General features: G+C 38.5%; 1 protein-coding gene across 5 annotated transcripts in view; it reads left to right on the top strand.

Moving 5' to 3' along the window:
* The first annotated feature begins 262 nt into the window (after positions 1-262).
* bnip2 (BCL2 interacting protein 2) overlaps positions 263-26,274 on the top strand; it is a 52,215-nt gene continuing 26,203 nt past the window's right edge. For 2 of the 5 annotated variants that reach the window (XM_034176474.1, XM_034176475.1), the window contains exons 1-7: positions 266-1,078; positions 12,703-12,798; positions 14,229-14,296; positions 15,255-15,419; positions 21,692-21,874; positions 24,838-24,940; positions 25,030-25,161. In XM_034176474.1, coding sequence (XP_034032365.1) covers positions 756-1,078; positions 12,703-12,798; positions 14,229-14,296; positions 15,255-15,419; positions 21,692-21,874; positions 24,838-24,940; positions 25,030-25,161 — 1,070 coding nt within the window. In that variant the 5' untranslated portion in view covers positions 266-755. Of the gene's footprint in view, positions 1,079-12,702; positions 12,799-14,228; positions 14,297-15,254; positions 15,420-21,691; positions 21,875-24,837; positions 24,941-25,029; positions 25,162-26,274 lie in introns of all 5 variants that reach the window. The other 3 variants (XM_034176472.1, XM_034176473.1, XM_034176476.1) reach the window with 3 other exon arrangements.

The raw sequence follows: 26,274 nt of genomic DNA, 5'->3' as shown, positions 1-26,274 counted from the left end.
ACTTCTGCAGAAGAGACAACTTCAAGCCAGACTGAAGTACGCTGAGGACAACCTGGAGAAAGATTATACATGCTGGGAGTGTGTCAGCTTGGATCATAGCTCTTACATGTTTAACAGTGGAATAAATAATACTATAATAATAAATATGTTACGCAATTTTATAGGGTTAATTTGGGGGGATTCTTCTGACAGACATTTGCTTGTTTTTTCTCGTGGCATCTGGCAACAGTGCTACTCGGTAGTTAGCTGAGTTGCTAATGTTACAAAACAGTCTGAAGTTAATACTGAAAGCTACATTGTATTTTGGACTCACACGGCTCGAGTGCTGATTGTCGGAGCGTTGCGTTTGAGTTGACAAGTGTCTAAATTTCATATGTTATAACCGGATAACGTTGACTGATGAGCTTGCTAAAGATAGCTGTTAGCTGGTGTTGCTGACAGTAAAGGAAGGCAGGAAGGAAAGTCTGAAGAAAGTCCGTTGCGCACTGCTGCTTATGCTGAGCTTGAGCATTGTTTTTGCCTCCTCAGCTTTAACACTGCGACGTTTTTGGGCAAGGTGACATTTTTTGTGAAACATTTAACACAATTAAAAAAATACTAAAAGGAGGGTGCGTTTTTTCGGGGGCTTATGAAACTGTCAACAAGAAGTTCCTTTGGCTAGTCACACAAGCTAGCACGCTACCACAAAACTGTGAAGTGCGTTTTTCAGGTTTTTCGTTGTTTCATTGTTGTCAGACCGGAACGACAGGACAGACATGTCGTCGGGTGTGATTGAGAGCGACGTGTTTAAGGGTGTAAGCGATATGAGTTTGAACAATAGCGCAGATGTTACAGTCACACCCAGGAGGACTCACGGGGAGCTGGCACGCAGGCTGACGTCGAGCCCCTCGTCGTCTGGAGTATCAGCAGAAGGCGATGAAGAGGAACCAGACGAGGTACAACACAGCAGAGCTTCCGCAGTTCAAAATACAGAGGAGACACTCCAAGAAAGAAGCACAACGAGAAGTTTGAGGGATGATCAAAAACACCCCGGGAGAAGACTGCCACAGACATCCTCACCTTCTGCAATTAGTGCAAGGTAGGTATGTATGTATGTATGTATGTATGTGATCACCCTGAAGCAGATTCTGAATGACTGCAGCTGCCTCATCTGACTGCCTTCACTGACCATATGACATTTCCGTGTCTTGTATTTTCAGTGTGCTGTACTTCGAACTAGGAAGTTTGACCATCCACATAGATGTTGGTAGTTTTTCCAGTTTTAACTTCTGTGGATGAACATTGTCATATCTCACAGTTGTACACAAGGTTTGGGCATCCCTGAGCCAGTTGGTACTTACAGTTGTGCGCATAACGTTTTGGTCAGTCGCATAATTTTTTGCATTTTCAGCGCTGCCAACCGTGCCACATTGGGCAGGACAGTCTCGGTATTACCCCCATGTCCCGCGTCTTGCATGGGTGTGTGCAGGGCTCCCATTAGTCCTGCAGTTGTGTGGGTGAGGGTATGCCCCTGGAACCCCCTAGTTAGGTTCTGCGCCCTTGGCGCTCACGGCCACGCATGGGTGTCCCACATTGGTATGTTCAAATGTTGGCAGGTCTGCAATTTTGCTTCTGTACAACACCACAGTGGAGTTAAAATGATGCAGTGAAGATGTGCTTGTTGTGTAGACTTTCAGGTTTAATTCTGTGGTTTGTCTTTAGGCTTAAGCCACGTGTATGTGTTTGTGTGCTGATGCAACTCAACCTACTTTGGCTGATTTCCTGAAGCAGTGCTCACCTGGCAGCTTTTGCTGCCAAGTCTACCCAAGCAGCCACACCACTCGGCAGAAGTCTGGAAAACTGAACGCTGAGTTCAGTCGTGCCTGCAATCACGATGTGGCTGGAAGTCCATCTGAGCTACTGAACATTTAGAATCAAAACTTGCTTGATTTTACCACAGTGTTTACAGTATGTGCTGATCCATGCTGAGCATGCTGACCTCCATCAGCCAACAGACACACAAGCCTTGCTGAGGTGCTGCTCAAGAAGTCTCACTATTGAACTTGTCCAGACATGAGAGCAGCTTGAGGTACCGCCAGCAGACAGTCTTGTAATTTACACATCGTCATTTGTGAGATGTAAAATAGTTACTGGAATGCGTCACTGAATTACACTGCTCTGGGGCCACCTGTAGAATGCCATCGCTTTCTCTGAAATTTATTGAGTCTGGCTCCAACTTTCTCTGATTGCTGTTGCCAGATCAGCTTTGCAGGTTGGAGCCTTGTCATGGACCATTTTCTTCAACTTTCACCAAAGATTTTCAGTTGGATTAAGATACGGACTATTTGCAGGCCATGACATTGACCCTATGTGTCTTTTTGCAAGGAATGTTTTCATAGTTTTTGCTCTATGGCAAGATGCATTATCATCTTGAAAAATTATTTCATCATCCCCAAACATCCTTCCAATTGATGGGATAAGAAAAGTGTCCAAAATATCAACGTAAACTTGTGCATTTATTGATGATGTAATGACAGCCATCTCCCCAGTGCTTTTACCTGACATGCATCCCCATATCATCAATGACTGTGGAAATTTACATGTTCTCTTCAGGCAGTCATCTTTATAAATCTCATTGGAACGGCACCAAACAAAAGTTCCAGCATCATCACCTTGCCCAATGCAGATTCGAGATTCATCACTGAATATGACTTTCATCCAGTCATCCACAGTCCACGATTGCTTTTCCTTAGCCCATTGTAACCTTGTTTTTTACTGTTTAGGTGTTAATGATGGCTTTCGTTTAGCTTTTCTGTATGTAAATACCATTTCCTTTAGGCAGTTCCTTACAGTTCGGTCACAAACGTTGACTCCAGTTTCCTCCCATTCATTCCTCATTTGTTTTGTTGTGCATTTTGGATTTTTGAGACATATTGCTTTAAGTTTTCTGTCTTGACGCTTTGATGTCTTCCTTGGTCTACCAGTATGTTTGCCTTTAACAACCTTCCCATGTTGTTTGTATTTGGTCCAGAGTTTAGACACAGCTGACTGTGAACAACCAACATCTTTTGCAACATTGCGTGATGATTTACCCTCTTTTAAGAGTTTGATAATTCTCTCCTTTGTTTCAATTGACATCTCTCGTGTTGGAGCCATGATTCATGTCAGTCCACTTGGTGCAACAGCTGTCCAAGGTGTGATTACTCCTTTTTAGATGCAGACTAACGAGCAGATCTGATTTGATGCAGGTGTTAGTTTTGGGGATGAAAATTTACAGGGTGATTCCATAATTTATTCCTCAGAATTGAGCGAGTCCATATTTTTTTCCCTCTGCTTGGTCTAAAAAAGTAACCGTTACTGACTGCCACAATTATTTTTCTTGATTTCTTATAGTGTTTCTTAAAGCCAGAAAGTTGCCATTTGAAATGACTTTAGTTTTGTGTCATGTCTGTGATCTGTCTGTTATTCTCTACAAAATTAAACAACTGAATGAACATCCTCTGAGGCCAGTGATTCCATAATTTTTGCCAGGGGTTGTATCTTAATCAAACGTGCCCCAATGAGTCTCATATTTGAAAGTGCAGAGCAGACTCAAACTCACTGTAACCTGACAGTTTGATTCGGATCTGATTCGGATTGTGGATTTTGTGTACATTTGAATTTAATATTGAGAAGCCCATTTGGTGTACATTTTGCATATCTCAATCAAAAGTGCATCAATCATTTTCATTTGTGACAATGAGGTGCAAACTGGCACTGTCAGTGAATAGACTAGGTTTGATATGCATCTGATTGATTTATATTTTACATTATGAAAAGCCACTTTTACCAGGACTTTGACCTTGAAAATTTTTTCAGAGGTAAAAATTTATGGAATTGGAAACAAGTGTTGGAGGAGGTTTGCACTCTGAGTGTGGTGCTCTAGTTTAAATTTGTGCTTGTCTGACAAAAATTTGTTAAGGTAAATGTAGGACAACATCCACTATTACACTGCCGTTCATTTTCAAGCTGTCCTGAAGTAAGTAGTACATAGACATTTTTATCTTTGATAAAATGCTCATAATATTGCTATCTTTGAAAGCAGAATATTTTGTTGTTGATTGTACGGATTTAATCATTATGTAGAATAAACATAGGTTTGTTAAGAAAAGAATGATGAACATAAACTCTTACTTTACTAAAGACAAAATGGGCAATTGTCTCCCTGACAGATAAATTATGTTGGTACCCTCAGATGCAATCAGGACTTGTACCCACTCATTTCATAATAGAAATTAGAGTAAAACTTCAAAATCACTTTAATAAACATTTTTATGAGTCAAATTGCCCAACATTCTCATTATGGAGCTTTTCACCAACAATTTGGAGTAAATTTCTGAAATAAATTGTGATTTAATTGGGATTTAATTTCCTGATGATTAGTTGTGATTGCACACTGAAGTTTACTTTCATGGAAAAATATCTCATTTGTATAAACTGCCTTGGAGCAATGATCTGGAGTTTCAGGTTAAATCAGTTTTGTCAAACAAGCCAGCTTTTTTTTTCTCTGCAACCTGATTCATCTCACCACTCAGTTAGTGACTCTGTGTTGTTTTTCAGCATTGTCCTACATTTCAGTTTGACTCTGTATTGTAATTGTTTTTGGTTACCACACATGCAGTCTAGTCTTCTGTTCATGGTGGTTATATGGACCTTTTTTCAGGAAGCTACATTACTGTGGCATTTATGTTTCAATCAGTAGTATTTGAAAGGTACTGTATTATGAGATTAGTATTACACATAAGTAACTAGCCTAAGTGAGGCATTATGAAATTCTAAGAACCAAATGCCCAATGGTTTTATGTGTGAGTACAAATGCAGTTGTGTTCATGATTAATCCCTCAAAGGTAGCTTTGTACTCCAAAGCTACAGATATCATGAATAGAATTAGTGAGTAGCCTTGTAGTTTATAAATTAAGTCTCAAACACAAGCTTGTTAGATTTTTTTTTTTTTTTCTTCATTTTGTTTTAAGAAACCAGTGAACTGATTTATGGGGCAGTTGGTATATTTGTGGTGTAACGGACCGTAGTAGATCTGTGATCATGATGAACTGCATCTCCAGCGTTAAAAACACATTTGAACCACAGAGATAAAGATAATATAATAGTGGTAAATACATATTTTCATGGTGACTTGTTTTCAAGCTAATAATTGCTGTGTAATCCAAGCAGTTGCACATTCACGTTAGGGATGAACTTAATCTGATCCTATGTTGGTATCAGGTCTGATATTAATAACAGTCACTTATGAGATAGCGAGAGACAGGACCGATCCATTTACCAATCCAAACCATCACCACATCACATGTGGCAAATGAATACTGTACATGACATGGGAAGCATGTTCTGCTTCTGAATTGGCAGGGTGGCTAGTATAAACTTAATTAAAATTCTAGTTGTACAATTGGTAAAAACTATGATTTAATTATAGAGGCTGCTGTCTGACAGGAAACAAAAACGAAATCAAATTTTGTAAACACTGGGCGTATTTAATGAGTTAACCATTTACTTCGTACTTGTTTGTATTCAGCACAAAAGGCGAAGTAAGCTGGTGTTCACCTCTTATGCAAGGAGGTGTTTTTATTAGATATGGATTTTTAAGATACTGGTTATCAATAAGATTTGGAGGCTGATAGCGATATTTGAGGCCCAGTGATGATAGTTTTCCAGGAATTCCCAGAAATCTGGGTATTTGCTTCTGTGGCTAACGTTTCTGGGTTATTTTTCTTTTCCTGGATCCCGTCGGATTTAGTCTGTGGGTTGATGTCATGATGCTCATATCTGTAAAATCCTTTGGAAACATCTATGATGATGACTTCAAATTGTCTCCATGCAAACTCTAGCCTGCTAAATCTGCTTTTTATGGTTCTTCTTTTACATTGGTGTGAAATATCCAACTGGAGGAAAATATGACAAACAGTTAACATGCTCTAAAAGTCAAATATTGATGTGAAAAACATTTGTGCATTGTTTTGCATGACACTTATAATTGTTAGTATCCCAGAAATGCTGACATCATCAGTGGATGAAAAAATCAGTGTTATTGCATTTTCCGTTCATATAAGTGAACAAGAATCAAATTTAAACCCAAATCAGTGTTCCTGAGAACTAAAAGTGATGTTAACTTAATGAACAGTATGTGCAGCTTGTATCAGTTTTTATTTTTGTTCATGTTAAGACACTATCAGTTGTTATTAAAGTCAAATGTTGAGATAACTGTAGAGAGAGAACAATAACAGTCCAATGCAAATATTTTTATGGAATAGTAATAACACTGTATTCTAATCCATGTGACAGATTGAGGATTATAGTTCTGCCATCTTGCCAATATGGGAAAATATGATTTTTATGACTAAAATGAGCAAGAAAATGGGACTGAGAAATAGCTCTTATTTAGCTTATTAATTGAAACAGATTGCACCAATTTGCATGTAGCATTTCCCCCAGACCCCCCACTAGCTGTGGCAGCCCAAACGTCATGATTTTTTTTTTCTTCAGGGGCCACTTTCATCACTGGAGGCTGATATTTGCTTGCAGTAAAAAGTGTCAGTGTCAAAATTTAGTGTAACGCACTTGTAATAGAAAACTTTAAATGTTTTGCAGAATATGTTTAATTGACAGAACCTTTCAATATGACCTTCACACAAAAAGTGCAAGGAGCTATAAATAACATCACTTCATCACTTCACTTTATTTGTGTCCCCCATGGGGCAGTTAGTTTTGCAGCTTGAGAATACATTAAAAGCACATGACACACAGAACACATATCAGTACCTTATTGTGATGTTGAACAAATAAATAAATACATCATGTGAGGACTGTTTGCTCTGTTGTCACTCACAATTCCACGCCCCTCTCTTAGTCGAAGCCACGCCAGAACAGGACCAAAAGTTTGAAACTGAAAAAATAAGATCTGAAAGTGACAAAAAGATCTGAAGGTGAAAAAAGAAATACGAAACCAAAAAGATAAGATTTGATTCTGAAAAATTTAATCCTGCAACTGATAAAAATAACACGTTAAAATATATTTCAGAGTAAAAAATGAAAAATTATTTGATCAAAATAATTAGAGCTAAATCAAAAGTTTATTTAAACTGAAAAATATATATCTTACACTTATTTTTATTTTAATAATACTTTTAAAATTATTAGATAATTCAAGAACAAACATTGAATTTTCAGTTTCAAAATTTATTTTTTCAATCTTTTTTTTTTTTCTTTCAGATTACAAAACTTTTGTCCAGGATTTAGCTCCATATACTTGAAGCCTCCCTGAACAGCTTGTAACAGGCTATTGATATCTATTGGCCAAATCATGCATAACTCTCTTATTCTGATATTACAAACTACAAGTTATGTAGCACAGTGTCTTTGAACATTTAATAGCAAGCAATATTACAGTAGTTACTGACTAGATACATATAGAGATGGATATTACATGATGTAAAGGTGCTCAAATGACATTTGAGGAGTAAAAGGAAGTGCTTGTGTAACTGGAAACTGATGACCATATTGTCTGGAGTATAAGTCTCACAGGAGTATAAATCACAGGACTTCCCAAACTAGTAAAATAAAACGCGACTTCTACTCTGGAAAATAATATGTGTGGAGCATGCGGTCAAGTATTGCAGTTAACACAACGAATATGAAAATACACTGACATGGTTCTGTTTAATACCAGAATCAGATTATCAAATGAATCACAGATGAGTGTCCTTTTACATGTCACTCTGGAACAATTACACACACCAGAGTTACTCACAGCTTCAGCTCTCTCCGAATCAAAATAATTCATCCACTACTTTATTTAATTTGCCACTTGGGCCTTCTGTAATATGCTGAATACAATAGAGCCCCCTTACACCATACAGTTATGCTGCTGCAGCTGATATTAAGAGGTTTACAGAAGAAACCCCTTTGCCACTCTGATAAAATCCTCTGTTGGTTGAAAGAACACAAACATGAGTACTCTCAGCTATCTTATAAATTCCTACAAGCATAGTGACGAGGATTTTCTCTAACGTAGGAGACATCATTAACATATGGAGAAGTGCCTTGAAAGCTGGGCATTTTCCACCACAAAAACCTTGACGCTGAGTGGAGTCAGAGTGTCTTGATTTGCAGTTCTACTGGATCAAGACTTTGATCCGTGTTTTCAGTGACTTCCTGGACTCATTCATCAGAGGTGTATCTATATGTGGTGATGAAAGATTCCCTTAACTCACCATTGACATTTGTGTCTGGAACCTCAGACTTGAGCCTTGAGAGATGTTTGGGAAAATGAGGTCACTGGACAGAGGTGTTTCATAATATTGATATCTGTGCTGGAGAATGAGGGGTGTAGGTCTTCAGGGTCCAGGTGCTTCCTGTCTTACTGTACGGTTGTGAGACTTGGGTGGCGACTAGATGTCTTTGGCACCAGGTCTCTCCTGAGAATCCTTGGGTGCTGCTGAAAGGGCTTTGTATCAGACAAATGCTACATAGGAAGACTCAAGTGAGGTGTAGTACTTGTGTTATGTGGAATGTCGACTACAGTACTGTGGTGATGTGGTACGCTTTAGGGTTGGGGCTGATTCGATCCCGGATCGGTATTGGGTTCCGATACACACAGATTTTCTAAAAAGTGAACTGAATTGTTACTGAAAAATCAGCTGCTTCAACATCCTGAGGCTGTGAAACAGCAGCTCAGAGCACAGCTGAGGAGGACAGTCGAACAGAGATTCACTTTCTCTCTCTCTGCTGAATGAGAAAATTCTTCATTACAATCCTTCAGTATTAAACCAGAGTTACTCGCTTGAGCGCCGCCGATGGTACATTTAGAAATTTACAGCTGAATGGCTTTGTGTTTCCAAAAAGTTTGAAATTTGTGCAGCACGGAAACAGCGAGAGAAAGACAGAGAGACAGAGGGAGAGAGAGAGAGCAAACGAGACAGAAAGAGAGGAAGAGAGAGAACTTAAGTTTTACTCTTAATACTTTGCTTTGACAATGTAAGCATGTTTCCCATATCAGTAAAAGTCCATTGAAATTGAAACTTGAGGGAGAGACAGAGAGAGAGGGAGAGAGAGAAAGAGACGGGGAGAGAGAGAGAGGAAGAGAGAGAGACAGGCAGAAAGAAACAGACACAGAGCGAGAGAGACGGGGAGAGAGAGAGAGGAAGGGAGAGAGACAGGCAGAAAGAAACAGACACAGAGCGAGAGAGACAGACAGAAAGAGAGGGAGAGAGACAGACAGAGAGGACTTCATTTTTACTCTTAACACTTGCTTTGACAGTGTAAACATATGTCTCCCATATCAGTAAAGCTCCATTGAAATTGAGGAGAGACAGACAGAGAAAGAGAGAGAGAGTGCTGTCTTTTCTGTTTAAAGGAGATCTGCATTGAAAAAAATGCAGTCAGATTTTTTGAACAAAAAATGATTTACATTTACACATGAGATCCTTCTGAATGTAGTAAAGTAAATCTGCAAGCCCAGATCTGTCATTCAACGGAGAAATCTTCATTTGAAAATGACAAATTTACAGCTAACATTTAGCCCTCCGCAAATTGTCCCTCTCATCATGGACGCTGCCGAGACGTCACGGACAAGACCCTCTCCCAGCATGCATTACGCCAGTTGTAATTTGTGGATTTACGTCAGTTTGCATCTGCACCTTTTTCTTGTCTTATACGGAAGGATCTACTTTTTTAAAACTTCATATTGTCTTGCGGCACGTTTGGTGAGTACACATTTCTTTTTTTTGTGCTTGAAAATTATTTTGGGGGACTTTTTCATATGCCATTTGATTGAATGGTGTCGCAATGAAAATCGACTGTCTTTTGCCTCTGGTACCATCGCGGGATATGGAGGCGAGACCCGCAAAGAATCCCAGTCATTAAAAATATATAAACCTCCCTCAGCGTCCATGGAGCTATGGGGCTCCGATTGCGGAGACGTGCGGTGCTGTGGATTTTGCCGCAAGAAGTCTGTCCTTGCAGCAACAGGTGTACCGGCCGCTTCGCATTAAAACAGCGAGCGTAGCGGAGGCAGAGAGCGGGAGAGGAAGAACGGCGCCCGCTGTCGATGTCGTTGCTTATCTGAGCACATAGATCTGTATCTCACATTCATTGCAGTTTACTTTTGGATGTTGAAACCAGGACGTGTATAAGTAACATTACTAACAGATAAAATCAATTTCAATGCGGGATCGGACTGAAGGCGGGAGCACGTCGTCTTGTCCCTGACGTCATGGAAATGATACGGCTGTACAAACTGTTTTCACAGAGGGCTAAATTTTAGCTGCAAATTTGTCATTTTTAAACGAAGATTTCTCTGCTGAATTACAAATTTGGGCTTACAGATTTACTTTACTGCATTCATAAGGGTCTTATAAATACATATCAGCTATTTCTTTCTGAAATCTGACCACATTTATTTCAATGCAGGTCTACTTTAAGTGTATAAAGTATTTTTTGGACAGTTCGCTCGCATGGCAGAAATGTTTTACCCCTGCATCCCACAATCAAATTTTATGTCACTTTTTTCAGAACAACCTGTGCTTTCATAATATATATGCTTTTGTTGTGTTTTATAAGTGTAATAAAGGTTTACACTCAAAAATAAGGAAGGACAAAGTAAAGCGGAAAATAATTTTCCACACACATTTATTCAAAGCACACAGCAAACTATAATAAACAACTGTTTTGACACTAAATTGAGGTCTTGTGTGAAAGACTGTACAACAAAAAGATTCAAACAATAAACACAAATGCACATTTTGAACAATATATATAAAATGGTCTATGCGTTTTTTTTTGTCTTCATGGTAAAAGCAACAGAGTTATCCAGTAACATTCACATGCAAACTAGTAGTTACACACTCACTGTTTGAGCACTTGAGATTGTCACCAGAGGCTCTCCGTCTGCTCCTTCTGCTTTCACTGATCGCTGTGCGTAATGGCGCAGGGCGCATTTGGAGCCCAATAGTATGTACTCATTGGAGCACCCAGGTGGCTATTCAAACGGGCCAACTAGTAACATATCACTCCTGAGAACAATCTTTGGCTTTTCACATGAGGTGAATCTGCCCTCCGATTGGATTTTGGAAAACCATGTGATGGTGAACCAGTTCCAATTGGACACTCACTGTGCACATCATCACACAGCTTTTATGAGGAGTACAAAGATGGCCGATGACTGGCTCGAAAGTCAGTGGAGTTAACTTTTCAGCAAAAAAAAATATATACAGTCTCCTTAGACACAAACACATGCACACACAAACATATAACTGGTATTTACAGTTTTTTCCTCCCTAGTAAAGCTTTTTGGTGGTGTGTTCTATGACAATTTTCCTAAAATTAGATTTGTTTAAAAATGCAGCATATCATCTTGCTTACAGCATTCCATTATAATGCTGTATATGGAATTGTCACTACTTTATCATTACATGCATCATATCACCAGATTCAAATCAAATCAATTTTATTTATATAGCGCCAAATCACAACAGTCGCCCCAAGGCGCTTTATATTGTAAGGCAAAAGCCATACAATAATTACAGAAAAACCCCAACGGTCAAAACGACCCCCTGTGAGCAAGCACTTGGCAACAGTGGGAAGGAAAACTCCCTTTTAACAGGAAGATACCTCCAGCAGAACCAGATTCCTGCCCATATACAGCTTTAATAACAATGTATTCTTTCAAATTGCCATATCATATTTATACATGTGAATGGCTCGTTAAATTACATATTGCTCTATCACAACCAAGATGACCATGCTAGTGATAAGAAAGAGGCACTGCAGTGTTTGCGTGACTTTGTATTAAGGGGGTACCTAAAATATGGGATTGGCTGTGATCCAAATATTAAGAATGCCCATTGAGGCATTCTTAATATTTGGATTTATATAATTAAATCACACTGTTGGAACCCAAAAGCCTATTGCAGTTTATTTTCCATTATTGCTCCACAATTTGCAAAGTGACAATATACATAAATGAACTAGTAGATGTCCTGATTCATTCATTCATGTTAAGCCACTTATCCAGGTCCAGGTCACAGTGGCAGCAGCTCTTCCCAAACTTCCCCATCCTCGGCCAAGTCCTCTAACTCTTCTCAGGGGATCCCAAGGTGTTCCCAAGCCAGCTGGGAAATGTAATCTCTCCAGCATGTCCTGGGTATTCCCCTGGGCATTGTCCCGGTTGGCTGTGCCTGGAAGACTTCTTTAGGGAGACTATCACGGAGCATCCTCGCCAGATGCCCAAACAGTCTCAGCTGGCTCCTTTCGATGCAAAGAGGTACGGGCTCTACTCTGAGTCCCTCCCGGATAGTCGAGCTTCCCACCCTGTCCAGGGGCGTAAGCCCGATACCTGATGGAGGAATTGCATTTCTGCCTTTGTATCGGCGATCTTATTGTTTCAGTCATTACACAATACATAGGCGAGGATAGGAGCGTAAATTGAGAATCTCAGCTCCTTTTTAACCATGATGGTCCAGTACAATCTGGACCCCAATCTGTCTATCGATCTCCTGCTCCTATTTACTCCCACTCATGAACAATGCCCCAAGATACTTAATTCTCCGCTATCTTGGTTTTTATTTTAATTTTTCATACATGCCATGGTTCCTCAGATGTTTTCCACAATGCAGAAAGCTTGGCTTTTAGCAATCACAAAAAAAGTGTAATCTTTTTTTTTCTTTGCACCAGTCTAGAGCGCCAAGAATCAGTCGCCACAACAGAAGCTCGTTTAAGAATGGAAGGAGTTGAGCTGAAGGAAGAGTGGCAGGATGAAGACTTTCCAAGGTATTGTTACTTGCTGATAATGCTACATAAATACATTTTATTAATATCAAAGCTTTGGATGTAGTAGTAATAATATAATAATAATAATGGAATGTGTTTTTAATTTTCAACTTGTACTGCTGCAATAAAGTGAGTGATGAGCTACATAAAAATCTGTTAGATTATTTTGTAAAAGATTTAAAAAAAAAAAAAAAGAATAAAAACATTAAGGAGCAGCTTGAATTGAAGGTAGGGGTTTTTTTTTCTTAATGCACAGAATGACTTTAATGTGCTTGCATTGTTCTTTGCGCAAGAGTAATATCTAGGAAAATACAACAAGGAATCAGAAAAAGTTGGGACTATATGGAAAAAACTAAATGATCATTATGTTTAGTTTTTGTTTAATTCCAGACAGTATGAATTCAAGATATTTCATGTTTTATGTTCAACTTTGTTTAATTTGCTAACATACATCATTCCTGCTTTTAAGGCCTTGCAGCACAGGGGGGCAGGGACAATTTACTCTAAATATAAGTATTAAGTCATTTTTAAGTTTTCTTGAGACAAGACAGGGGAAGGATTTCCAAGTCACTAAATATGACTTGGACTTAATGTACATCAACCATTAAGAAATATGACAGTATGGTAGTGTTTGGCAAATCTTTGTCAAGTACGCAGTTGTCAGAGTTTGAGTGACCATGCTGGAAGGAAGGGCAGCACGGTGGCTTCGTGGTTAGCACTGTTGCCTCATAGTGATAAGGTCGTGTGATTACTTTCTTCTCAGCCCTTTCTGTGTTGAGTTTGCATGTTCTCCACCTTTTTTATTTTTATTTTTATTTTGGGGGGTTCTTCATTCATCTCCTTTGAGCACAGTCACACAGTTTTTGAGAACCACACACAACATTAAATGTCTTGGGTTTCTACTCTCTGCACTGAAATAGAAGTCACTGTAATGGACTGCATTTATATAGTGCTTTTCCATCTATATCAGAAGCTCAAAGCACTTTACAGTAATGCATTGCATTCACCCATTCACACACACCAATGTCAGGGTGCTCCCATGCAAGGTGCTCACTCAACACCAAGAGCAACTTGGGGATTAAGGACCTTGCCAAAGGCTCTTAGTGATTTTCTAGCCAGATTAATCGAGGATCCTGTGGTCTCAAGCCCACTGCTTAACCACTAGACCATCACTTCCCCAGTACATCTAAAGTACATGGGATCACTGCATTTTTGTTTTCCATATAGTCCCAACTTTTTCTGATTTGGGATTGTGGAACCATATTTGCAAATAATCTATTAAATGAGTTTGATCAGGAGCAAAAAGAAAAAAGCCTGATAGGGACGCCACTAATCAAAAGTTATCCTTGAATGTTAGTGTACAACTTTGCATTGTGTTTTTATTTTTTGTAGTGAATGAAATACATGAAAATTTTCCTTTTTGTTGTTAGACCCTTGCCAGAGGAGGAAGAGCTTCAACATGAGCTTTTTGCTGCAACCACTGAAGAGGAGAAACCCGGTAAGGAAAACAGATTATTATCACTCATCAGTCAACCACTTATCCGGGATCGGGTTGTGTGGGCAACAGCTCTAGCAGGGGACCCCAGACTTCCCTTTCCCAGCCCACATTAACCACCTCTGACTGGGAGATCCTGAGGCGTTTCCAGCCCAGTGTGGAGATATAATCTCTTCACTTAGTCCTGGGTCTTCCCCGGGGTCTCCTCCCAAATGGACGATGGACGTGCCTGGAACACCTCTCTAGGGAGGTGCCCAGGGGGCATCTTTACCAAATGCCTGAACCACCTCAACTGGCTGCTCCTTTCAACGCGAAGGAGCAGCGGCTCTACTCCAAGCTCCCCATGGATGACCAGATTATTATTAATATTGATTTTATTATTATTAAACAGTGCATTGGTATACTGATGAAAGATTGTATTAAAATGAGAAGACATAGCTCAACTGAATAATAAAAACACACCAGCCGTAGGGATCAGTGATCATGGAGAAATACATGCTTTATTGTATTTTGATATTTGTTTGCATAATCTGCATCAAACATTTAAGATGTTACACAATTTAATCTTATAACTCCCAAATGGGTGACGGGAGGTTTTAACTACAGTCTCAATGTTATGTCTGTGGCAGCCTGTTGTGGTAACTATTATATCAACTGTTCGATATATACAGACAAACACAATTATTTTGCTAGCCTTGATATTTCGCCTCTTCCATGTGTGTGTCCATTTTGTCAACATTTCAGCGAGTTGCACAGCTTCTGCCCCTCTCGTCTCCTGCTTTCTGCAGGAGACTGGCTCAGCTCTGTACTCTGTGTGGGAGGCGCTCAAAATGAAGAAAACTGTTACACAGTTTGTCACCTACAACTAATCATAGGAGTTTTGCCATTTGTACATATTTACGACCTTCACAGCATCTTTAGTAGTATTCTTAACGCTTCATTTATGTTGCATCCTCTTGAGGTTGTGCAAAGAAAACAAAGAAGAAGCTTGTTGCTCCAGACATCAGTCTTACGCTTGACCGCAGTGAAGGATCACGTCTCTCTGATGAACTAGACGATGATACGGAGCTGGACCTAGATGACATAGAGACACCCTCAGACAACAGCAATGAGTTTGACTGGGAAGGTAAAGACACTATATAAAGTTGTAAACATCATAAATGTTTCTTGATTACTTAAGTACCACCTTGTACCAGACATTTGTCAATACTAACATGAAGAGTCCTATCTTGATGATCTATAACACATAGTATAAACTGCAGACCTCATGTGCATTGGGGGCATGTCCATCTTTACTTTGCAATATATGTGACATGTAGTCTGAGTGTAAAGTAAGGTGCAGGTACAAAGGGGTTGTATTTAGTCACTTAAATATTCGTCAGGGTGTTTTGGGCCATACCATGATTTTCACCAATCAGACTGTCATCTCTCATTCCCTTAAACCTTGAACGTGGCACATTTCTGTTTACATGGTTCAGTAGGTGACAGAAAAGAGAGGTTTTCTAGCGTGTGATGGGCTCTGTACCCAAACCATCAACATGTACAACACAAATCATTTATCGGAGGAGGACTTACCACAACTCACTGAGGTGAAGCAGTGGAGAGTGTTGTTCCTGCCCAACCTCTGTCAGTAACTGTCACTGACAGGAAGAAGTAGGACAGTCTGTCCCATGGCCAGCTCTTAGTGCTCCTCTGCTGCGAACCTGGGGTGGAAGGAAATTACTTCATCCTCTTCATGCTAGGAAGCAGAGAAGGCAGTCCAATAAACACAAATGCTGCCAGTCTACTGACCAGTGACACAGCTGCCTCCAAGTTCACCCACTGTCTCATCTCTTTCATCATTGATCTTCTCCATGTCTATTTGGTTAAAGCAGCATTCTTTTCCCTGGTGTTATCATCTCATGACAACCATTGAGGTGGTGCTTGGGTCCATTCTACAAACAAACCACCTGATCTTTATTTGGTTTGAGGTTGGTATCATGCTTTTCTTTAGTTCAGCTAACTCAGAAAAATTGATTTAGACCAGTATATTTCAGTATGCTCTTAAAACATATTTTCTGGAATGTACCATCTTGTGACAGATGGTCTATGTCACTTGCCATGATTCTGAACAGTGGAGAACTCCAATAATGCTCCTAAATGTCCTTAATGAATTAAATGTTTGCCCAGTCCTGTGGTGCTCTTCACTACACAGTGACCGGTTTGATAATTCATGTTTCATCGCATAATATTAGCTACCGCTTATATATGATGCATACAAAAAACTGCTGTGGCAGAGTGTGGGCTTCGTTTGATACTGTGAACAAGTTAATTTTATGAGGTTGTTCACAGTTCTCTACTTCCATTAGTTTTTAGATTGATTTCAATTTTGATTTTTATTTTCAATTAATATTTGAACGCATATATGTTGTGAAGCTGACTTGGTAAGGCATATCTGATTGATTGATCATTCATTCATTCATCAGTTTTCTATACCCGCTTACTTGGGGGGCTGAAGTCTATACCAGGAGGCTGGATATACCCTGGACAGGATGGCAGTCTATCATCGCAGGGCCACAGCGAGACAGCCAACCTCATTCATACTTGTGCACACACGCACCTATGGTCAATTTAGAGTCATTTCACCTAACCTGCATGTCTTTGGAGGTGGGAATCAGTTGGGGCACCCAGAGGGAACCTAAGCAAACCAGGGGAGAACATGCAAGCTCCACACAGAAAGGACTAGGTGGGAAGTGATCCCAGGACCTCCTTGCTATGAGTCAATAGTGCTAATCACTAAGCCACCATGCTCATGCTGGTTTTTGCACCTTATAAATAGGAAGAAGAAGAAGAAAAAAAAATGCACTTGGCTTTTGACCATGTTTTTGTTGGTCTATGGTGTATCAAATTGGTATAAGATGAGGGCTGGGGGCATGGTGGTGAGGGTTGTATACAGATAGACTTATCAGTGTATTAACTGACTATAAAACAGAAGCAAATGTGTTATAGATTATTGCAGAATATTTAGATTTTTTTTTATTGTTGGGTTTCATTTTTTGGTCTGTTTTCATCCTCTTCCTTAATTTTAAAGGTTTGTGTAGGCAGTCGAGTGCCTGAAGTGTAGTTAAAATGTGCTTTGCTGTTTTTGTGTTTCCACACTGCTGCCTTCCGCTTTTTTTCTTGGAAGAATTGTTTCCATTCTCTGCCTGGAAACAGGCTACAGGCCATCAACAGGTTACTCTCTTCCTTTGGTAAGGTCTCTTGGTCAGCCGCCTTTTGCCAGGCATGAATCATTGAATCCTTGTTGTCCATTCTATATTTATTTTCTCAAACAAATCAGGGTGTTTTGGTATTTCACACATTATTTCATTGTCAATTAATGATGATGTGTATGTCATTGTTCATCTCCCCCCCCCCCCCCCCCCCCCCCCCGAAAAATGACAGTATGAAGAAACAATCAGCATTATCTTGCCATATAATAATTAGACAAACCTATGTTTGTTGTTTGGTTGTAATGTCATGTTTCACAGGATGCAGTTATGTGGGTGAGCAGTTTTCCATTTATTTTAACTTATTAATCATTATGTGGAGCTCATTTTGCATGCTTTAAAAATCCAGTTCAGTTGAGGTTTTTTTTTTAATGTATGTGAAATGTTTTGTAGACACGAAGTTCTTCCACAAAGTTTTGTGATTTATTTCCATTACATCTTTACAGTAAATGTTTTCTGTTGCATGGTCATTACTTTCCAAAAATACATGATCATTTGAACCTTTTTTTTTCTCCACCATTGACTTGATGCTTTTTGGGTTTTTTGTTTTGTTTTGTTTGACACAATTACTTTGATTTGTACTGTGTGATTGAAGACATTAGTTATAATTTAACAATTGCTAATGTGCATTGTTTGTTTTTTTTAAATCAGCAAATAGGTTACTCTGAATCCTATTGAGAATGACTCATACAAATATCTTGCCCAGCATGTTTCCCAGTTGTTCAACTTCCTGGAATCCAGGCCTGTAAATGAGCATTGCTGTAAAAGGCAGTGGTTCTTGTACGTGTGTTTTTCACACAATGAAAATGTGTCACACTAGAGTGGCGGTCACATTTCTGTGATTGCATTGCTGTCTGTAGCACAGAATAATTTATAATAATTCATAATTCATTTTATTGTGTAAAAAGTATACAAAAAGTGTATATATAAGCACACATCTTACATTTCAATATAATACTACAAAGAATCTCATAAAAAAATACTAAAATCTTACAAATTTAGCTAGATGGCCTACAGATTTACAGTAGTGTTAAGAATAATAGTGCTATGTGACTAAAAAGATTAATCAAGGTTTTGAGTATATTTCTCATTGTTACATGGGAAACAAGGTACCAGTAGATTCTCACAAATCCAACAAGACAACATCCAACATTCATGATATGCACACTCTTAAGGCTATGAAATTGGGCTATTAGTAAAAAAAAGTAGAAAAGGGGGTGTTCACAATAATAGTAGCATCTGCTGTTGACGCTACAAACTCAAAACTGTTATATTCAAACTACTTTTTTAGCAATCCTGTGAATCACTGAACTAGTATTTAGTTGTATAACCACAGTTTTTCATGACTTCTTCACATCTGTGAGGCATTCATTTTGTTGGTTTGGAACCAAGATTTTGCTTGTTTACTAGTGTGCTTGGGGTCATTGTCTTGTTGAAACACCCATTTCAAGGGTATGTCCTCTTCAGCATAAGGCAACATGACCTCTTCAAGTATTTTGACATATCCAAACTGATCCATGGTACCTGGTATGCAATATATAGGCCCAACACCATAGTAGGAGAAACATGCCCATATCATAATGCTTGCACCACTATGCGTCACTGTCTTCACTGTGAACTGTGGCTTGAATTCAGAGTTTGGGGGTCGTCTCACAAACTGTCTGTGGCCCTTGGACCCAAAAAGAACAGTTTTACTCTCATCAGTCCACAAAATATTCCTCCATTTCTCTTTAGACCAGTTGATGTGTTCTTTGGCAAATTGTAACCTCTTCTGCACACGTCTTTTATTTAACAGAGGGACTTTCCGGGGGATTCTTGCAAATAAATTAGCTTCACACAGGCGTCTTCTAACTGTCGCAGCACTTACAGGTAACTCCAGACTGTCATTGATCATCCTGGAGCTGATCAATGGGTGAGCCTTTGCCATTCTGGTTATTCTTCTATCCATTTTGATGGTTGTTTTCCATTTTCTTCCACTTGTTTGTTTTTTTTTGTTTTTTTTGTCCATTTTAAAGCATTGGAGATCATTGTACATTAACAGCCTATAATGTTTTGCACCTGCGTATAAGTTTTCCCCTCTCCAATCAACTTTTTAATCAAACTATGCTGTTCTTCTGAACAATGTCTTGAACGTCCCATTTTCCTCAGGCTTTCAAAGAGAAAAGCATGTTCAACAGGTGCTGGCTTCATCCTTAAATAGGGGACACCTGATTCACACCTGTTTGTTCCACAAAATTGACAAACTCACTGACTGACTGCCACACTACCATTATTGTGAACACCCCCTTTTCTACTTTTTTTTTTACTAATAGCCCAATTTTATAGCCTTAAGAGTGTGCATATCATGAATGCTTGGTCTTGTTGGATTTGTGAGAATCTACTGAATCTACTGGTACCTTGTTTCCCATGTAACAATAGGAAATATACCCAAAACCTGGATTAATCTTTTTAGTTGCATAGCTCTACTATTATTCTGAACACTACTGTAACTGGACAACATTATAATATTTATCATAAAGTTTCTTGAATATGTTAACAGATGGAGACTGTACTACATGTTCTGGAAGACAGAAAATAATTTCCTAATAATAAGTTTAGTTCTGTTTACTTCAACACTATAAGGGTGGCCCCTCAAACCTGCATAATGTCTTTAAGTAAAGAAAATTCTAAAGTCTAAGGATTCAAAACCATGCATAATTTTCTACTTTTCTAGTAGATCTCCTCTAATTATTCTGTTTTCTAAGCTAGTAATACCTAATTCTCTAAGTCTGATAAAATATCATAACTCAAATAATATAGTCATTTCCTTTTATTTGTCTTTGTACATGCATGCAGTGAGTTTTGTTCTGTGCATTTAACTCATTCTAATTATAATTAGACACAATCCAACCACTAGGAGCAGTGGGTAGCCAAAGTATGGCACCCAGGGACCAGCTCCAGATGTAGACATGCTGCCTTGGTCAGGGGCAGAGAAAGGAGGACACCCTAAAATAAGCATGTTTTTGATTGTGGGAGGAAACAGGCATGCATCCTGCTCTTTACTCTGACTTAGAGATCACAGTGTCGTCTGCAAACATCATAGTCCACGGGACTCCAACTGGCAAATTCAAATAGTGACACATATTTTCCTCTCATGTGTTTTTCTTACAGAAACGTATCTTAAATAGTTAATTGTGGTGCCATTGTCAGGCAACAGCCATTCATCATTCCAGCATAGACAAGATCAAAACAAACCTAAATGTTCATAAATTAAAATTCCCATGTTCCCAAGGATCTGCAGATTTTTATTCATTCATTCATTTTGTGCCACTTATCTGGGTCCAGGTTGCAATGGCAGTAGACCAAGCAGCTCAACCCATGCTTCCCTATCCTCAGTCAAGTCCTCTGAAATTATTATGAAATCATTGAAATTAAGATGTCATAGTAGGTGCTGATTCCAGGAGATAATATGCATACTGTGTGTCCAATGTATTGATTTCACAGATGTGGAAGTAGTCACCCTAAAACTACTAAAGTGATAGAGCCTAGAGGGTCCTTGGTTTCATCCTTAAAAAGGCAGGATATGTCTGGATGGGTAATACACTGGGGAAAAAAATGATACTTTGGATCAACTTAAAAAAAAAAAAAAAAGTTGATGTAATTTGTTACAGCTGTTTTTCACAATGTATATTTATGATTTGGTAAAGTGATTCCAGCAGGTTTAAACTGGAAACCACAATTTTCCATTAGACCAATGTAAATCAGTACTTTGAATGAAGTGTACTGATGTTTCACCTTTTTTCAGTGTATGACTGGTTAATTTAATGTTAACAGTACTTGTTCTACCTTTGCTCACACCACTGAGGCTCCCTTGAGCAAATTTTTAATGACTCCACTGGAGCTGTTCTTTGATCCACAGATGTGTGTGAATGGGAACAGGAAAAGACTACTGCTGTCAGTGCCATTTCCCTGTATAAATAAATCAGCAAAGCAAAATGTAATGAATGCATCAAATTAAAACTTTCTTTAAAAATGCATGACTGCAAATTTCACTTAACTGTTTGGGTGATTTGAGAATTTTGTCAACGATTTAATCAAAATTGCTGTGATCTGGCAGTTTGTACATCAGGTAGAGTAACTAAATATATTTGATTGGCATCTTCTCTTTTAGATGACCTCCCAAAACCAAAAACCACAGAACTATTGCAAAAGGGCATGGAGTCAGTCCATGAGTATTCAGCCATGGAAGAGAGGGAGGACTGTCGGCACTGGCGGGTGTTTCGTATCGGAGAGCAGGAACACAGAGTTGATATGAAGGCCATTGAGCCTTACAAGAAGGTTATCAGCCATGGAGGTCAGTACTGTTATATGTCATAATTGTTTTTTGTTTTGTTTTTTTACATACCGTATTGGCCCAAACCTGAATAATATGCCATCATGTTACTGTCACAGGCTCCACTTTTACATGTTATACATCGGCTACAGTAATTCGTGCCAAACACCCGTGAAAGGTACAGTGATGCAAATAAGTATTTGATCCACTGTCGATTTTGCATTTTTTCCCACCTACGAAGAATGGAGTGGTCTGTAAGTTTTATCGTAGGTACACTTCAACTGTGAGACACAGAATCTAAAAAAAAAATAATCAGAAAATCACATTGTATGATTCTTAAATAATTGATTTGCATTTTGTTGCATAAATAAACATAAGTACAAAAAAATAAAACTGAGTCATTGAACGTTGCTCTTCATGTTCTCACATGTACAGGATGAGGAATTATAATTTATGTATTTAACATATATAAAACTTTATAATTGTCCAGATCTCCCTTGTAAAGGAGATCTTGATCTCAGTGGGACTGACCTGGTTAAATAAAGGTTAAATAATCAGTGCGCTATGCATGATTACGCTGCACTTATGAGTCATATGACATTGTTGTTCTTGTGCATGTTGTGACGTACAGAATGAGGAAAATGTAATCAAGGTTATGTCATGCTGCACAGATGCGTCATTGAATGTTGCTGTGTGCGTTGTGAAGTTTTAAATATAATTATAATATGTTGGCATTGTTCATAAATGACAAAGAAAGGTTGAATAGGTGGTTAGAACTCAAACGTTCTGGAGCATTTTAACCAAATTAAAGAGAAAAACATGTACAGTACAGTACAAAATCTGCAAGGCAGAACTTGTCTTCCACAGCTGTACAGCAGCGATGCAGGAGCATTTCGGAAACGCATTTCGGCTGATTCTGACGAAGCGCGAGTCATCTCAGTAAGCTAATTGCTAGTTAGCCCCTAACATTAACGTCTACAGTGAGCTATTTACTTAGCTGTAAATGTTAATATTAACAATGATGAGTTCATTAGCCTTAGCACACGTATGTGTTTGTTGTAACATTATAACAGTGATGTCATGCTTGAATAAGAAATGTGATAACATTTTAATTCTTTATTTTTAGTTAGCACATACCTTAAACACTTCAAGCTTGAAGCTAATGATAGTTATATAACAGCAGCTGTATGCTGGTGCATTAAGCCACAATTTACGTATGATCCGATTAATTGACTAATCGCAAAAATGATCCGTGACTAGTCAGTTGTCAAAATAATCATTTGTGGCAGCCCTACTTGACAGACTGCTATTCCACTTTGCCAAGTAAACCATTGCCATTGTGGAGCAGTGTTCATAGACCTCTGTGAAAATGGTCTCATTTGGTCTGGTACACACCTGAGGCAGAAGAATTAATTTCTTCATCCATCATGCCATCACATGCTCATATCATACATACATGAAAGTCCTAGTAATCGTAATGAGGAATTAATTTGTGAACTCTTCCAGTGGCTATTGTTTATTTGTTCATCTTTTAAATGTAATAAGGCATGAGGCATAACACCATCCTTCTGCAGCTATCAGTTTATTGATCTCTGACAATCTTGCACCCTGAACAGGATCACGTCTACAAATTTCCTAATGACTCCTGCCTTTTTGGGGGTGGGGGGTGGGGGTCGTCCTCGGTATCATACTTGTAGAGCTGTTGGTGAAATAACAAGTCTAGTGCTGTTTTATGTCAGAAGCCTCAAAAAAATCTTTGTTTGAGACGGTGTGAAGTTTCTTTCAAATACATTGCAATATTTACACTCCTGACTAGTTTTTGAGGTCTTGAGTTTATAGAATTTCTTCGATAGAAGAAGCAGCCAAATTCATCATTGTCTCCATGTGGTGTCCTCCCTAAAGACAGCTGTAGGGTCTGTGATTATTCTACACTTGATCAGTATTGCACTAATATGAAAAATAGAATAACATACTTAAACATTATTACAATTGCATTATTTATATAGCACTTTGTAGTGTTAAATTATACAATTCAAAGTACTTAAACATTGACTGTTAAACATAACATAATTACTAGTAAAAGCAATACAAATTAACCAAATGCGAAGACAATAGAAAACTATAGAACCCATTAATATACACAATAAAAATTTAAAATGTATGTATATAATATAAAATTTGGCACACTTGGTAAATGGTACCAGTCATATACATATGACAGTGAAGTCCTCATAAATTATATGTAAACAGAACAGATGTGTAGTTTTAAATATTTTGCTAGATACACTGAGAAAATTGATCTGTTGTATGAATGTTTCATGTATTTGTATGTTCCCAGATTAAATTATTTTAATTGTAAATTGTATATTTCTTCAACGCTTTAAAAGGATTGCTACAAGCTGGAAAAATTTAAATTTTGGTGTTATTTGACATTTGGCTATTTAAAATGACTACTAAAATTCAAAGATGTTATACACATCTGTTGCTGTGATTGGAGAAACTGGGGCTACTGCAACTTTTATCTCTTGAATCGCCAGTCACAGCTTCATGGTGGAATGGAACTGTGAAGGATTCTTTTAAACAGAAGACTGCAAATTTCAGCAAGGGTTTGCTCGCAAGTGTAACCTGCACTGTTTCATCCCACACTGGCCTCAAACTCACAACCTCCTGGATGAGAGGCAGGCGCTCTAACCACAAGGCTACAACCCACAGGCCCTAGTGACTGTCAGCATTGTGGAGTGGGATTTGCTAACTTTTTCTGCACAGCACCTCCTGCTGACCTCTGTTACACATACAAAGGAGAGGCTGGAGTCTTGTTTTGTTCCATTTTCTTGAAATAAACTGGTTTTCATTGGTGAATGGCCCATGTGTTCAGTGGTTACATAAGTTTATAAACTGAACAACAGTGAAGATAGTATTTTAGTAGTGAAACAAGTTCTGTATTTTTCTTTCATTGAATTTTTTTTTTTTTCCCCCCATTGCAGGTTACTATGGAGATGGGTTGAATGCCATAATTGTCTTTGCTGTCTGTTTTATGCCTGAGAGCAGTCAATCAAATTACAGATACATCATGGACAATTTATTCAAGTGAGTAATTATTTGAATTATTATTTAATTAATTTTGCCTTGTGGGAGAGCATTTATGAAACAGTGCTAAGAGAATTTTTCTGTCATAGGTATGTCATTGGGACACTGGAGCTTTTGGTTGCTGAAAACTATATGATTGTGTATTTAAATGGTGCAACATCTCGTAAAAGGATGCCAACTGTTGGCTGGCTCAGAAAATGTTACCAGCAGATTGACAGGAGGTAAGTTTGTTGTTGTTGCAAATTAGGCTGTCAGGTGATTACAAATTTTAATCTAATTATTTACAAGCTCTGTGATTACTGCATTTTCTGCAGTATGAGTCAGTGTTTTATTTATTTATTTGTTTTTACTAGTCTGAGTGGTACTGCAACTTATAGTCCAGCGTGCCTTATTTATAATGTTCCAGATGTTATTGGCAGGATATTGATTGATACAAGGCCATTCATGACCAATTTCTCAGCATACCGTATCAGCCTACCTGGTCCCGAGTTCAGTGCCAGCAGTGGCACCTCAGACAGAGAGGAGAGCAGAATCAGTCAGCTGGAACCGACGGCATTGAAGGCAGTAATTCACCAGCAGTAAATCAACAGAGAAGCAAAGAGATTACTAAAGTGGTCACAGGTTGATAGACCTCTGTTTCACTAACGGACAGAATTTAGATGCAGTGAGGTTGAGATGTGTTCCATTGTTAATAGACTCATTTTTATTGTCATCGAGTAAAAAAACAGATGCACTCACAGAATGAAATATCAGTGCACTGCACAAATAAATAAAAACACAGAATTAAAGCACAGAATAAAAGTCCAAGGTGTGTGATAGTGATAAATTTGGTTTGAAAAAAAAAAACTAGCGATAAATGTCTCTGTATCTGTATATATATATATATACAGCATACAATAAATAAATAAAGGACATGGGATATTGCACATATGAAGATGCTATAGGGATAAAATTGCTACCAGATGCTACAGTGTATTCTATATCCTACATTATATATTGCATCTATTGATTTGTATTTTGCCGTCTTATGGCAGTTGGGTAAAAGCTTTCCTTGAATCTGCATGTTTTGCACCTGAGGCTATTGCCCATAGACAGAATGGGATGAATTCTCACTATATTACGAAGACAAAAGAAAGCCGTCTTAGTGATATCTCCAATATGTAGGTCAAAGGACAGCGTGGGATCGAAGATCAACCCAAGGTTCCTTACTATGTCACTGTGATGTGGAACACACAAATCTAGATTTAGCATTATGTGTTCAAACTGATGTCTATGTCTCACAGGACCTAGGACCATCATCTCAGTCTTGTCTGTAAGCAAAACGTTCCCAGACA

The sequence above is a fragment of the Thalassophryne amazonica genome, chromosome 8 (assembly GCF_902500255.1).
Source record: "Thalassophryne amazonica chromosome 8, fThaAma1.1, whole genome shotgun sequence".
NCBI lineage: Eukaryota > Metazoa > Chordata > Actinopteri > Batrachoidiformes > Batrachoididae > Thalassophryne > Thalassophryne amazonica.
The sequence above is the reverse complement of the archived record's forward strand: the minus strand, read 5'-3'. Positions and strand labels throughout refer to the sequence as shown.